The 16,219-nt window shown below is 42.1% G+C and overlaps 3 protein-coding genes across 5 annotated transcripts in view; 1 reads left to right on the plus strand and 2 right to left on the minus strand.

Annotated features, from left to right (window-relative positions):
* zftraf1 (zinc finger TRAF-type containing 1) overlaps nt 1-2,914 on the minus strand; it is a 5,298-nt gene extending 2,384 nt beyond the window's left edge. Inside the window, exons 1-4 of one of the 2 annotated variants that reach the window (XM_032534809.1) lie at nt 2,383-2,914; nt 1,795-2,125; nt 842-936; nt 234-377 (exon numbers count right to left, since the gene is read on the minus strand). In XM_032534809.1, the coding sequence (XP_032390700.1) occupies nt 234-377; nt 842-936; nt 1,795-2,082 (527 nt within the window). In that variant the 5' untranslated portion in view covers nt 2,083-2,125; nt 2,383-2,914. Of the gene's footprint in view, nt 1-233; nt 378-841; nt 937-1,794 lie in introns of both variants that reach the window. The other variant, XM_032534808.1, reaches the window with a different exon arrangement.
* Nucleotides 2,915-4,524: 1,610 nt separating this feature from the next.
* dclk3 (doublecortin-like kinase 3) lies at nt 4,525-11,809 on the minus strand. Of its 2 annotated transcripts, none has more exons than XM_032534805.1 (7): nt 11,566-11,809; nt 10,132-10,358; nt 9,607-9,738; nt 7,501-8,631; nt 6,752-6,884; nt 6,399-6,566; nt 4,525-6,308 (listed from the first exon to the last, which is right to left on the minus strand). In XM_032534805.1, exons 1-7 carry the CDS (start codon nt 11,630-11,632, stop codon nt 5,455-5,457), a joined length of 2,712 nt encoding a protein of 903 aa, XP_032390696.1. In that variant the 5' UTR covers nt 11,633-11,809; the 3' UTR covers nt 4,525-5,454. The 2 variants fall into 2 exon arrangements, with proteins under 2 accessions (XP_032390696.1, XP_032390695.1); XM_032534804.1 differs by having other exon boundaries at nt 4,529-6,308; nt 7,429-8,631.
* An 814-nt stretch (nt 11,810-12,623) lies between these two features.
* The window catches only part of fabp3 (fatty acid binding protein 3, muscle and heart), a gene marked incomplete in the record, with an annotated part of 12,569 nt that continues 8,973 nt past the window's right edge, over nt 12,624-16,219 (plus strand). Inside the window, 2 exon segments of the mRNA XM_032534811.1 lie at nt 12,624-12,683; nt 13,797-13,831.

Below are 16,219 nucleotides of genomic sequence, written 5' to 3' on the forward strand. Positions count from 1 at the left end.
CACACACACACATCTCTATGTATACTGTTATAGCTTTCATTTTCATCTGTAATCTGAAAGAGCCTAAACTCGCTTGAAAAAAGTGTTTGTAGCTGTTTAATTTGAACATTTGTGTTGACTACAAGTATGTGAGATTTCTTAGGAAAAAAAAGTGTTTTTGTGTACGTGTGTGTGATGCGTGAGTGTAAAGGTGAGTGTGTGTGTGTGTGTGTGTGTGTGTGTGGTGTATATACCTGTCTTGACACTCCTCTTTCTGGTGTCTCTCTAAGCTGGAGCGGGGGAACTGTTTTAGGCAGAAGGTACATTCTGTCGGCAGCTCACTGACAGCCTTCTCCACTGCAAGGTTCCTGCAGCACAAGTTCTTGCTGATTTCACACCTACACAAACACAAAAAACACACATATCATAGCTCAGTTCAGTGGGATATATAACATGTGTAGTAAGTTCTTGACACAACCATGAATAGTTAGTTATGTTATGCTTTTCTCAATATTTGGTGACAAGTTATTTTTCCAGTGGCCATGCATCAGTGATAAATGCTTAAGTAATTTAGTAAAATAATGTAACAATACATTTTGATTCTGAGAACTTTATTAACTTAACTGCATTAATGTTTTTTCTACCGTTTGAAATCATTCTAATCTTGCCTTAGCTCATCGGATTTGTGTTTTTTGATGCTCTATTTAGCTACCATCAAATCTGAATACAGATTTGGAGATTTTTTACCCACCGAGTAGCCAAGTGTCTGTTGACAGTATAACTGTTTTGAAACTTTGAACTAGTTGGTATTTCCTTGTGCACTGGTCAGAAAGGGCTCATGTCTACAGGGAGTTTGGTGTACCTGCAGTTGGGACACGTGGCCTGTTCCTCCTTGAGACGAGAATCAGCAAGGAGGTGGATAAAACAGCCTGCACACATCAGGTGTCCATTGGTACACTGTGGTGGGGGAAAAGTTGAGGCAACAGTCAAACAAAGAGTATGGGTTAAGTGAAAAAAAATTACTTTGGAGCTTAAGTGCAAGCTGGAAAAGACTAGGTTTAAAAATGTAACTTTCTCGTGGATTGTTATGACAAAAATGTGAACGTAATTTGTTCCATTTTGTGATTTATCAAATAGACACCTAATTTGGGGGATATGTGGATTAACAGCCTTAATGTTTTTGACATGTTGTGCTTCTTGTAATACATTTTAAGATATGTATCAATGTTAAAGGGAGAATATTGTGTACGGAAAGAATGTCAACTTGTGTTTACACAGTATTGTTAATAAATGTTAAACAACTGTTTGAAATATGTGTGCTGCATGAAGGTCATGTCAACGTTTAAGACTGGCTGAACAATTATTAATTACAAATGTGTTCACTTGACATTGAAGCGATCAGTTTGCGATCAGTATGAGGTCATTGAGGAGAATGTTGGGGTGAGTTGAAGGGAAGGGCAAAAGATTATTCAAATTTGGTTTGGATATCTTATGTGGGGTTTGGGGATGTGGCTTTTGCTGGAGGTTATTTGAGGAGAATTCACAATATAATGTTATAAACTTGAGCCAGCACAACTGGTAACTTGGCCTGGGTGTGTCTGGTCTCTCAGCCTCATGGCTCAGTTTGCAGCATAGACACTTGGGGCCTGTGTTGTATCTAGTATCACTAAAAATAAATGGTGCTGGCCATATTCAACAGGTTGACTCTGGGGATCAGAGGTTGGGACACATGGCGAGTATGAGGTCCAGTATGAGGCTGTTTGACGGTAGGTTTAGGGTTATGAGGGGAAGGTTTGTGATTGACACCATGTTTACCTGATATACAGAAGCCTTGGGCAAGTCTAGGCACACGGTGCAGCACAGCACTGAGTACAGTCTCTCCTCCAGCTTTCCTGACTCTCCATCGGGCAATCTCGCCCTCTTCTTGGGTGGTTCGTCTGGGTCAGGCTCGGGCCCTTCTCGTCGTATCCCGACCTCCTCCTGCATGGCTGCGACCCCAGCGACAGCCTCCACCGCTGCCCCCACGGCCCCGACCCCCAAACCGGCTGAGGAGGAGCCAGGGGCGGCCACAACGCCCCCGTCTCTCTCTTCCAGTGAAGACATGATGATGTCTAGAAATTTCTGAGATGTACCTGCCGCGAGCAGACTGAGCCCGAAATATTAGCAGGTTAGCTCAGGGTTAGCTTATAACCTGTCAAGCTAACGGTCAGCTGACAGATAACGTTAGCTAACGTTAGCAAGGCTAACGCTACGGCAGCAGGCTGTCAGAAAGGAATGCAGGCTAACTTATTATCGGTATTAATGCCCCGCTCCACTTAACGTTACGCACTTGGAATTTGACAAGCCAATGATTGTGTAATAACGAGATCATGTGCAAAGCGTTGACTAGTTGTGTTGACTTACAGTGAGGCTAGCAGACTATGCGGCTAGCTACGTTGACACAAACACAGCAGTCCTCTCCCCTTGCAGAACAAAAACAACTCAGGCGTCTCTCAGCTGTTGTTGTACACTCGACGCCGTTATTCGCAATGACAGCAGCTTACACCGATGTAGCTACACCAGCGGCCCAGCTCGGCTGCTCATCAAACGTCCCTGCTTCGGTACCGGCTGACTGTCCACGGGACCCACGGGACCTGTCGGTGATTAAAGCTGCGGCTAGAGACAGTTCTGCTGGGACTCGTCTCTCTGGCTACACAGCCATCTTTGTTTTTTTCCTGTCCGTCTCCCCCGACTTCACCCTGCACAGCCTTTACGACTCCGGGTCAAATTCGTTATTACTCAGACAGGTTCTCGATCGTGGCAAATACAAGAAGAACCGTATTTAAAAGTAAATATTTTGTCTGTATCTGCAACGGCCTCTATGTGCCAGTGACTACTTCAGTACAGCCGTGGATTGGCTGACAGCGGAATGTTTATTGTGGCAGATGACTTGGGGTATTTAAAGAGTTTTTAAAAGCGCATGCGTAGTGAGCGCCTGCGGGTCAGTGTATGGCAGGACTCAAAAGGTGACCAAAACCTGATATGCGACAGATGTAGGCCGCTCCAACAGAGGATGCATCATACATGCAATGTAATGGACCACATATACACACAATAACACATTAATAACACCGTCACTAAACTTCATAACAATACATTCTTAATGTGCATTTTTTGCATTGCCCTATTGTCTTACTGTTTACAATCCTCCGCTGTTCGTTTACGTGTGTGTGTGTGTGTTTTTAAATATATACACTTTTTTACATACAAACCTATACATAGTAGTCAAATGCTTATGTGTACCTTGTTCAGCTTTGTTGTCCTTGTTTTCAGCCATATGTCTATGTGTATGTACTCTGAGAGCAACAAAAAGACACTTTTACACTTATTTGGCCTCGCAAGCTGGTTCTGATTCTGATAAAAACACCTTTCCGCTGCCTTGTTTATGGCCCTGTGGCAGCAATCTATCAAAGTGGTTTAACTGGTTGTGCCCCTATGTCTGTGTGTTTTGAAGAATGTTAAATAAAGCATAAATAATTAAACTAGGAAAAAACAGGGTGATTGAAGCAAGCCTAAACCTTGGCCACTGATACTAGGTCAGAAGCATTCATACGCTTATTTACCCCTTCAGCGCCCCATATATGTGGCTTAGCAACCTTAGGGGCTGGGAGGGGTGCATTTGTGTACAGGATAGGGGGCTGTGTTAGGTGGGGCAGGATGTCAATGTGTCAGCTGTGTTCAGGAGGGGCGAGACTAACCACTCCCATTGGACAGCCAGATATGCCTTATTTGGTCTGTGTGGACTGGCAGTGGAGCCATACCTTTACAGCTATGCACACCAGTTTAGCCAGTAGTATGTGGTCACACTGTGTGCTAAATCCTGGGCTTTTCCCATTATTATTCACTGTATCTTATCACACATTAATGTGTTTAAATATTACCACAGACTGCTAATTCACTGGCTGTTGATTAACACAGGGTTACAGTGCCAGAATTATTTATTTAAATGTTTGTTTTTTGTTGTTTGTTGCCAACCCAACCCAGTAAAAAAATACGTACAATAAACACATTGTCAGAAATATGGTGTTCAAGAGTTTAGTAAATATGGCAGACTTTCACTTGGACTATAGAAAAAAAGTACAGATATTTTTTAGTTTATGAACGTATAGTAAACAAATGTTGCTAGATAAACGATCCTAGCACAGATTTCTAGGAATTGTCTTCATGGGGAATAAAAGGAGGATTGATTAGTATCGTCACACAAGCAATCAAAAATAGCTACCACTAGCAATGGAAGACACGATAACATATCATATTCTCAAAGTTAAACATGGCTTGCAGAAAAAATATATATAACTATTAAAACAAAAAAACTTCAGAGAACTAAAAGGTATATAGCATAGTACATCACAATATTAGACATGACAAACCTCAAATCTGTTTAAATCAAAATTGAGTCCCACTTAAAGGTGCCCTAAGCAATGTTGGGTGACGTTAATTCTTGTTGACGTTAGAAATATTTTCAAACAAAACAAGTCTAAATTGCCCCTCCCTCTTCCTCATCCCGTCCCCTCCCCCTCCCTTCTGTGCTTCCGTGCACAGGAGACCGTATTGCCAGGACACTCTCGCTGACAGTTTGGACTTACATCAGCTGTTTAGGTTTAATTACTAATGTTAACTAGAATTTTAGTTAGTAGTAATTAGCCTGTCTATGTTATCTCCTAACATATTCTTTCTCTCTCCGTCTCTGCTGATTGGGAATGATTGAGATTTCTCTTGGCACAGCTACCAGAAGACTTTCAGACACGTTGCCCACATCACATCTACGTCATCAAGCTCAGTTGGATGCTGCGCAGTCACGCCTAGCCATCACCGGAAAAGTGCTTCTATTTTCCTTCACTGGTCTCCGTCCAGAACAACAGGATCTGTTGGTCCATTTCATTAACTGTCTATGCCCTAACGCCCAAATACTTCTTGTCGGTTATTGGCTGGAACGCTGGAACACTGTTTGTGTATGCTTTGTGGTGCAGGTGGGCACAGTTTGTTTTTGTTGTTTGTAGTCCCCGGGCTGTCTACAGAGACTGCGGCTTTTTACTATGTGTTCTGGGGACAGGCGGCATGAGGATAGTGAGGAGATGTTTACTGTATATGACAGAAAATGTTCTAGTCTACACGTGTGACATCGCTTAGAGCACCTTTAATCACCTCTATTCCAATTTACTTCAACATAGTGCTAAACTACTTCCCCCTCTTCATACCTTACATTTCATTACACAACACCTCATCATCAATTTGTGATTGCAGGATACATGGATTACACACATTTAAGAGATTTATCTAGCCTTGTCAATCAGACCTCACTCCCAAGAGAGTAAATCATATCATCTGCAGGTCCTTCAAGGATTCCACTGCCAGGAAATCAGTGGGATTGTCCGGAACAATGAAAGTGATGACCCTAATCTAATCGCACAGTGAAACAAGAGATTGACATCGAGGTCAAGACTGCATGGGAGAGTGGGTGGCCGTGGTGTAAGCATTCGGCTTGTCATAGTTTTCAGATGGGTGATTTTGGGCAGTGGTTGTGATAGAGTTGTTCTGCTGATGGAGAGAGTGAGAAGATGAAGAAGCTGCTGCTGGGTTTGAGGATGAGTGACATTCCATTAAGTGACCTGCTGTGGTTTGTCGCGCTGTATTGGTGGAAGTTGGTGAGTATGTAGGTGATTGCTGTTGGCTGTTCTGTGTCCTAATCTGGGATGGGAACTCAGATTGGGCCGGGGGTGCACCAAGATGATTGAGTTCAACACTAGGGCTGGCTGGGCGGCCAGGATGACAGCCTGGGTGACCTGGATCCTGCATTTCTGGCGTGCTGGGATCCCCGCTGGGTGAACTGGAGCCTGTAGAGATGCACTCTGGTTTCTGTTGACCAAGTGTGGCCACTGAAGGTGTGTGCACTTGGAGCTGGGGAGATATGGTGAGAACTGTACTTGTCTCTTTTGATTGTTGCCGTAGTGGTTTGTTCTCATCTTGTTCTTTTCCTGTGTTCATCTCAGCTTGTCTCTCATCATGTCTGTTGAACTCTTTATGTGTGACCTTTCCCTCAATGTTGGTGTTCCCTGGTGTTGTGTCTGTCCTTGTTTTGGCTGCATTGGTCTGAGCTAGTCTCTGGACTTGTCTGGACTTGTCTGGTTCTGCTCCAGTATCTGCGGTGTCCCTCTGAGTCTTGTCTGTGAGCGCCCTCTGCCTGCAAAGTGAAGCCATAGCCTTCACCCAGGGATGGAGCAAGGTCTGCTGTGCTGTCAGCCTCACCTTGGGATCTGGCTCAAGCAGAGCTCTGACAAGGCCTCTGGCTTCTGCACACACAATAATAAGGAAACTATATTTTTTGTGTTATTTTTTGAGCCATTTGTGGTTGCACACTTTTATTTTTCTGTACTTCTTACCTTCTGAGATTGGGTCCCAGTATGGGGACAGAAAGTGGAGTTGTCCCTGTTTTATTAGCTGAAACAGTTCTTCCTGGTTTCGATCCCGACTACGAAATGGGGGAAATCCACTCAGCAGGATGTAGAGAATTACACCCAGAGCCCATACATCCACTGCAACTCCATAACCTGCTTGGTCAAACCACAGTTAATTTTAAAAATATTTCTCAAATTCAGATTTCAAATTGATGAAAAGAAGTTTCAGGAAGAGTTTAAAATAAGAAACACCCTTATATAGTGATATAACAAAGATTTAAAAGTAAAAAGCATTCCTTTTTTGCAAAGCAGTAATTTATGCTGCAAGCAATACTAACCTGTCTCATAGAGAATCTCTGGGGCTACATACGTGGGTGTGCCACATATGGTGAAGACTGGTTCAGTCACAACCATGGCAAGACCAAAATCACCCAGCTTCAGCCTACAGATGCCAGCAACAACATGCTCTATCTGAGTGAGAGAAACAAGAAATCCAAAACACAGACAGAAACTGAGTCAGGCTTGGAGGTGTCTCCAGGGGCACCCTCATGCTTGCCATAAAAACTTGTGTTACTGACACATTCCTGCATTTTTGTTTTTTGCAAAATATTGTCCTTAGTTTATATTATGAGATATTAATTGTAACTCCAGATTAAGTGCAATATCATCAATTGTACTGGTATGACAAATTCATAACGTGGCAGTTTGACCGGCCAGCCAAAGTTTTAAAACAAGGTCCAGACAGAAGATGTATAAAAGTTGGCTGCCTTGTTGCCTTTAATTACACTATTACCAAAGTAACAATGAAGATAGAATATAATAAAAAAACATTATGGATAGCCTTCTAAGGTCCATTTTGGATATAGGATTTTATGAGACAAAGAAGAAAAAAAACACTATGTATATAGACAACCTGTTTTTATATATATATATATATAAAAACAGGTTGTCTAAACGTTTTCAATGCCATCAGACTCAAATTCAAATGTAATTCTCAAATCACACTGACACTCACCAGTAGGTTTTCTGGTTTGAGGTCTCGGTGGACAATACTTTTGCAGTGGATGTAGTTTAGTGCTTCACTCACATCTGACACCATCAGTCCTGCCTCTGCCTCTGGAAACTTCCCCCTCTCACTGACGGCCTCAAACAGATCCCCCCCACTCACCAGCTCCATCACCAGGTAGGAGTGAGTGTGCGTGTGGTGGTGCGCAAACAGCCGCACTATGCGAGGATGACAGAGGCTACCCAGAAGGCTCAGCTCATTCTGCATCATGTGCTCTCGCCCAATCAGCTTGGAGCGTTCGACAATCTTCACTGCCAGGATTTGTCCGTTGTCACGATCGCGGCATTCTCGCACTACTGCAAAGTTGCCATCTCCAACCACGCGTCCAATTTCATAGTATTGCTCGATATCCGCCAGGGGGACATCACTGCTGTCTGAGCAAAGGTCAAAGCTCATCCTCTGCTGTATGTCCTTGTGTACCTGACCCACATCTTGAAGTGGATTTGAAAACAATTGGGCAACACTCTTCTCCTCATCTCTGCTGATTGGCTGAGGAAGTGGAGGGCTGATGTGAACGTGCAATTTTTTCACTTCCAGTTCTGTATAGGAAGTTCCTTTTTGCTTCCTCAACACAGGAGGAAGTGGGACCCTCCCTGACAGTAGATTGAGCCGTTCTGGACCCTGATGTTTAACTCTCCTTGCTAAGCAGTCTTCACACAGTGCAGGAGAGGTTATGTCTACTTCTCTAAGACCTTGTTCATGTTTAAATGGACCAATGACCGACAGCTGTTGTTCTCTGACCCCACCTCTCACATGCAGTCTCTGCAGGTGGTTAGGCAGCTGAGCAGGTTTTCTGCATGAATTCTTTTTATGACACTTCTGAACTTCTGAGTCATAATTTCCAGGCTGGTGTGTGCCTATATGGTAAGGCAGCTGATTTTTGACATGTGTATTTTTGTCCTGATGTGTTTCTTGGTTAGTTTGTTCCTTGCTGCTGTTCGTTACCTCACTGTATCCACTGTCAGCTTTAGCTGATTTATCTGGCGCTGGACGAAGTCTTTTCTCCCAGGCCCGTAGTGCGTCAGCCTGGTAATGGGAATGTTCTGGAAAAAGCTCCTCTAGAGCTTCCTGCACACTGCTGAGCTCTGGACGAGCCTTCCCCAATGCCAGGAAGGCAACCTCACCTCGGAAGAAATCACATACACCTTTCACCTATGAAAAAAAAACGGGCAAGTGATCAGACCACAACGTAATTTCATAAGACTCCTGTTTGACCTTTTTTTTTAACCTTTAGGATTTCCCCCAGTCTTTTAATTTACTGTAATGTTGTAATGTATTGTTTTATGTATTATAAAAGAAAGTCAACCTAGAGCACACAGAGTTTCAAAAAAGGTCAACAATTGATTCTTTTTGCTTTTTTAGTTTAATATGAGAGAGTGGTGAAGAAAGTTGTTCTCCAGAAATACAATGTCAAGGAGCATTAGTTATCTAGGGCTGTATAACAGCCAAAAGAGGAACATTTGAGTGGCTTAGCCTCAGAGTGCAGATATAGTTTAAATTTATTGTAATACTGAATATTTTCTCTCCACAAGTGGTGCTCCATGGAGAGAACAACTTTCACCTGCAACCCCAAGGTAATTTCATTTTCAACCATCATTTAAGAGTTTTGTAGCATCCCTGCATGCAAATTGTGAACATGAAAATGTCTAAATTCTCATTGGGATAGTATCTACATATCCCTTTATTTCAGCCGCCTGTGCTGTCCTTTCAATTCATTTGACCCGCTTAATAGATGGCTGTCAACTGAGGATCAGTGCATTAGGTGTTGTAAACCCAAAACTAGATTACCAACTGGGACAAAGACGGACAATGCCCTGGGGCCCCATAACTTCAGGGGCCTCGAAAGGTCCAGGTCCACCGTGTGTCAACTTGCTCGAGCTATTTAATTGAACATTTGTATCGAGCAACTGACATGAAAAGGGCCTTAAGGTGTGTCTTGTTGTAATACCTAATATTGAAGCCCTTATTTTGGATTTTGTGCTTACATGAGTCCTATTCCTAGTACCTTACAGCAAACCTGGGTCCAATGTACATATTGAAGAGAATTTGGGAAGAATTTAAGAATAGTTAAAACATCCATCTGGGTATTTCTGCCTCAAAGTGTATGTGACTGTGGTTGAGACTCACCTCTCGCGCGTGGGTCGTGTAGAGACGTGTGACTCTGGCTCTGTGCCAGCGCGGAAACCCCAATGCCTCAGAGATATCTAATAGCAGTTGCTCAAAGGACACCACACCTCTGCGGTTCAAAAGCACTGTTACCTGAAAACAGAGACAAAAATGACAGTTAAGTTATGAAATCCTTTCCCATGTAACTCTAGAGGGGCGCTCTGGTAGCTCACCTGGTAGAGCGTGTGCCCCATATCCCGAGGCTCAGTCCTTACCACAGCAGCCCAGGGTTTGGTTTCAACCTGTAGCCCAACCTGTGGTGCATGTCTTTCCCCTCTCTCTCCCCCTTTCCAGTCTAAAATTGTCCTATTGGTTAAAGGCCAAAATACTCACAAAAATTATCTAAATAAAATGACTAAATGTTTTTTGGCTGATCATTTATGTTGGAAAGTCCCTTTGGGGTTTAGGGTCCTTTGTCAATTTTAGTTGATCAGGAAATATAACTGTACCTTGTTTTAAAGTAAAAGTGGTAAATATTGAGTTCACCTTGCGCAGTGTGCTTTGACCACAGGGGCGGATGATGGTGACCAGATGGGGCCTCTCTGCGCTCTCTTCTGCATGGCGGGTGTGGAAGAAAGGGAGGTGAGGAGGAGGAGGAGGAGGAGGAGGAAGAGGAAGGAAATGGGACCTGTGGACCTGTCTCGTAGGGTGGGGGTGAATGGGCCATGGCTGGGGTGCCCCTCCAGCATGCTTCAACAAGGGGACTGGAGGAGCTGAAGCAGGGATAAATGGAGGACAGGGGTGAAAGCACAAAGACAGAAAATGAGACAGACTATTAAAAGTGTCCTCAATAGCACTGATGTCATCACATTGTTTCTTCAAAACTTGTATACAAAGGAAAACTCAATAAGTAAAACAACACCAGTTCCTCATCCTGTGCTAGTGTGCACGCGTGTGTGAAAACAAATCCGGCTGATCAGATTTGAGTGTTTTCCATCACATGGAGTGCAAAGGCCATTTGAGATTATTCAAGCACCTTGCTCCACCGAATTAATTATTTAGGCTACCTTAAGTCATGCAAACCCACACACAGCGCACACACAACAACACACACACACACTTGAGCACACACACACACACACACACACACACACACACACACACTTGAAAAAAGCTTGCTTGACCTGTTTAGGGCTCAGCTGAATCTGCATGATTAATGAAGCATTAGAGAAACACAACATCTTTGACGTTTCACTTTCTGGCACTATGGAGAAAGAGAGATGCTATCCAGTTGGGGGGGTCGCTTTTGTTTCAAGATGAAAAGACACACAGAACACAAGCCTCTCTATCATGACCATCCCCCCTTTTGACAAGACAGTATATCCTCCTAGATGAGCAGCGGCACCACACACACACACACCACACACACACACCACCACACCACACACACCACACACCCAACACACACACACACACACACACACACAACACACTAGATTTTCACAGTAACATAGAAAACATCATGTCATTAAGCTTAAACAACTCACAAAGAGCCAGCTGTGCCCGGTCAAGGAAGACAGAATGAGCCCTTTCTTTGGGGTTCTGGACCTCAGAGGGTCTTTATGTGTGTGTGTGTGTGTGTGTGTGTGTGTGTGTGTGTGTGTGTGTGTGTGTGTGTGTGTGTGGTGGGGGGATTGACAATAATTTCAAGACCCGTCTTCTCCTTCTTTACTTTTCTTCTTCTTATAGGCCTAGTGATAACACATCATAAATCACAATATTTTACATGAGGCAACTGAGGCCCCAATCTTTAACATACTTAAATGTTGCTCGTCAATGGCCTACCTACGCAGCTTTAGCCATTTCAGTTTAAAGACAGAGTATTATTTGTATTCAAGAGTCTTGACTGTAACACTCAGTAAAGTTTTTATTAAAAGTAAAGTGTTAAGTAAAATCCGTTCGTTCAGGCCATCGACTCACCTGCTATTCTCCATTTAGTGTTGCGTGGCGCTTCGCATCCATACCGGGCTTTCTGTGAGGGTGTCATGACTCTCCAAAACAACACGAACTAAAACAACTTGTTTATTAAATTTATTTTTTTATTCAGTTCTGTTTCTCTATAAGTCGCTGCTGTCATCTCCTCGGCTGTTAGCTTCTAGAAAAGGTAACAGGATGCGCCGTGAGATGACCGGACCTGGTGTAGCTACAGTGGTTACCATGGATACACGTCAAGTTGGACGGCTAAAGAAAGATAAATAGGCTACCGGAAGCGGAGCGAATTTGCCGACAAAATAAAATATTTTGAATGACTGAATATTGTCTCGTTGATGGCTTATCTACTAAGCAGCATACTTTTGAAACAAACAGGTGCTTGTCATCTATCACTAGAAACTAGAAACTGACCATAAGAGAAATCTTAACAGACGGTAGCCTACTGCTCTAAACATGATAATGACAAGCCTGAAGGAGCACCCTGGTGGCATGGCACTGGTTCCCATCCTAACATAAAGCAAGACCCGAAGGGCTGTGAGATACATTTGAGGGGCTTTGAGATGATCAGAAGTAGCCTAGAGTAAAGGCGAAAAACACATCTACATAGAATTTCCTGCAGCAACTGTGGAGGGGTCGCAATAAGTAGGCCTAGTCATTGCTTCATTTCAAGGTGGTAAATAGCCTAATAGTTTACAAGGGTTTGAAATGGCCATGCTGATGTCGCACCCTGGACTATATAGTAACCTAATTAGGATTATGTGAGTGATTTTTTTAGTATTCTATTGGTTTGTATTATTATTTTGCCATCATTTATCACATTGTTAATTAAAACGCTGTGTGTCACATGAAAGACATTAGAAAACCATAAAAGTTAAAGAAGAAGAAGAAACTGACTTGCTCACGTGCAGCTTTAACTGTCTGTGATGTGCAGGAGCTCTGGCCGATATTCTTTTTTGTCAGTAGGTGGCAGTAGTGACTTCGCTACGTTAGTCACTGACTGGTGCGGTTACGAGAAGGAAGTCTATGGCCTGAGCACGAGAGCGAACCATGATAGCAAAAAAGAAAGCCAATGTTCATCCATGACGGCCCTTTTACTGTGTTTACAGGTGAGAAAAGTGCACAAACGCCCTCTACATCTATGTTCCTTTTTTCTCATTTGTGGTGCCATGTTTTCTTATGTTTAACGATAGTCATTCATGTTAGAAAATAAGGCCGCTAACATATTATGACGCTAACTTAAAACGTTAGCTAGCTGAATGACTTTACTGGTTACTTTATTCTCTTGTAGATGTATCGTTACAGACAAATGTTGTGTTCAGTGGCTGTTTTAAGCAGTCTTTGTAGTAGAATGGCTGCATATTTCATATTGCATCTTGGTGATTCATTTTTTTAATTTTTATTTAACGTGATATTGTTTAAATTACTGAATTACTTGTGCCATGTTCTTAGAAAGAGGTCAGACAGTGAGTAGGCTATAGCAGAAAACAAGCAAAACTATATTTATCCAAGATTTTCCAAATAATGTGTTTACAGGGAATAAAATCACTAACTTATAAAAGTAAAAAGGCCTATATTAATTTAAAAAAAAAAAAAAAATAAGCCTAACAAACCCACAATGTAGCCCTGATGTTGTGTATTTAGAAAGTAAACTCCTTAGATTATTAAAACCTTCTAGAAACAATAAAGGTACCCTAGTTTCACTAATGGAATCTAATAATTTGACACACACACACACACACACACACACACACACACACACACAGAGTGAGCGGTGGATCTTTTAATACAATGCCCCCCATGGATTTGTCTCCAAGGCTACTGTTAATATTGGATCAGGAAGCAACAATGTCTATTTAACGGTTCTTATCCTGGACTCACCCTGAGACCCAACAGTGTCTCTCTCTGCTCTAAGGTGTCTCCAAAACAAAAGTGTACCTTTTTTGTGTCTCAGCAATTAGAGAGTAGTTACACCCATGCATGGTGATCTAGGAAAGTGGTTCGATTGAAGAACTACCAAGCTAGATAAACATTGGTCAGTTGATCTTGTCATTACATCATAGTAGGATTATAGTTTGATATTATTTGTAAAATGTATGCAGTGGTATGATACAGATTTCATTCTGACAACTTTCTGTACACTGAAACAATTATAAAGAAGATTGGAGTGTCCTTGAATAATTGTGTTTTTCCCCTCTTTTAACTTGTTGCCGGCTCACCAGAGGATTGCAATCTAAGTCAATGCCCATCTGCAGAGGTAACACAAAACACACACACACACACACCCTGGACCCAATAAAGTGTATATCACTTTAATGTCACAGCTGGTAAAGGTGGGGCTAATTAAATATAATAATTTAACTCAAGCCATAATAATACCTTATAATGTATTAGTTGATTTAAATGTTGTAACTGAGTTGTTCAGTAACTTGGTTAAGTAACTAAAGTTAACAAATGAGTGTAGTAGTTTAAATACAATATGTTGCTTGCAAAAAAGAGATATAACAAAGAATTCAATGGCTTGTTCTAAAAAAACCTTATTAATGACTTATTAACATTTAAAGCTGCTGTTTTAATGGGTTGTTAGCCATAAACCATTGATAAAGCAATTAGTTACAGCGTATATCCTGTTCATAAAAAGGTTCCTTATTAAAAAATGTTAAATAAATAAATGCAAGTCCGGTGTTCATTCTGTAATGTAAATCATGCAGAGTCCTGCTGCTGTTCAGGCTTTTAGCCCCTCCATTCACTCAAGCTCCATTTAGACAAGGGAGTTGAGGGAGAAGCTGCAGAATGAATGACCAAACTAATAAGTATGTGTTAGAGAGGGGAGTGACATGTCCAGATGTTTAGTTTTTTATTCACACAGTCACAGATGCACAGGAAAGCCTTAAGAAATCTGGAAGAAGTATCAACATTCCTTGGTTTATGGCACTCCCACTCTTCTTCTAGCTGTTCGAGGAAACCCTGTTCAGCGTTTCAGCCCCACCAGCTTTTTGCCTATGTCAGCTCAGTGTATTTACACACACACTTCAATACACACACAGACACTCACAGATGCCTGCTTGGGGCCAAACACAAGCAGTGCAGGGTTTGCCTGGACAGTATACAATTGTATTCAGAACAATAGCAGTGTGTTAAAAACATGAATAATGGTCAAAATTCTTAGAATTACATTAAATTCCATAATATCAATGCATTGGGAACACTGCACATTCAATTCCAAATCAAAACATGACCAAAACAGATCAAGTTTGTGTTACACCTTTTACAGAAAGTGAAAAAAAAGGAATATAAGGCTGTTCAAAAAAAAAAACTTTGCATTGTTATTTACAAACTCAAACATTTACTGTATGAACTAAAAAATGTCTCATGGGTTTGCTTTACTTTGAATCACTGCACTAATATTTAGTTGCATAACCATTATTTCTGAGAACTGCTTCACATCTGTGTTGCATGGAGCCGACCAACTTCTGGCGCCTGTGAACAGGTATTCCAGCCCAGGACAATTGAACTACACTCCACAATTCTTCTGCATTACAGGGTTCGGCCTCAGAAACAGCATTTTTGACGTCACCCCAGAAGTGTTCTATGGGATTGAGGTCCGGGGATTGGGCTGTAGGCCACTCCATCACATCAATCTTGTTCATCTGGAACCAAGACTTTGCTCTTGTTAAAAGACCCATTTCAAAGGCATTTCCTCTCCAGCATAAGGCAACATGACCTCTTATTTTATATTTTGATATATTGAAACTGATCCATGATCCCTGGAATGCAATAAATAGGCCCAACACCACAGTATGAGAAACATCCCCATAACATGATTTTTGCACCACCATGCTTTACTGTCTCTTCAGTGAACTGGGGCTTGAATTCAGAGCATGGGGGTCATCGGACAAACTGTCTGCGGCCCCTATACCCCAAAAGAACTATTTTGCTTTCATCAGTCCACAGAATGTTGTGCCATTTCTCCTTTGGCCAGTCAATGTGTCCGTTGGCAAATTTCCACCTATTCAGTACATGTCTTTTTTTCAGCAATGGGACTTTGGGGTGGCAGAAGCTCAGTCCTTTGGTAGTTTGGTTGGAAACCGGAGGGTCGCTGGTCTAAGTCCCCGTACGGACCAAAGTACGGAGTGTGGATTGGTGGCTGGAGAGATGCTACTTCACCTCCTGAGCACCCCCCCAACCGCTCAGGTCCAGCACTGGCAGCCCACTCTGACATCTCTCCATTTGTGCATGAATAGGACCTAAGCATGTGTGTGTATTTCAGGCCTGTGTGTAGTGATTACTAAACAAAGTGTAAATTGTAATTCCTTATTGGGATCAATATACAGTATAAATTATTAAATAAAAATAGATTTAAATTATTAATTATAATTCATTATTATTATTAGCGGGGGCTTCTATCTTATAGCCTTCTTCTGATCGTAACTAGAATAGCCAAAATGGCTATTCTTCCATCCATTCGAATGGTAGCTGACCGTTTTTCCCCACATCGTTCAGACTTTGGATGCCATTTCAAGGCATTTGAAATCAATTTGGCTGAGCAGCCTATAATTTTCTGCACTTCTTTATATGTTTTCCCCTCTACAATCAACTTTTTAATCAAAGTCCACGGTTCCTCAGAGCAATGTCTGGAACGACC

The sequence above is a fragment of the Etheostoma spectabile genome, chromosome 14 (assembly GCF_008692095.1).
Source record: "Etheostoma spectabile isolate EspeVRDwgs_2016 chromosome 14, UIUC_Espe_1.0, whole genome shotgun sequence".
Taxonomy (NCBI): Eukaryota; Metazoa; Chordata; class Actinopteri; order Perciformes; family Percidae; genus Etheostoma; species Etheostoma spectabile.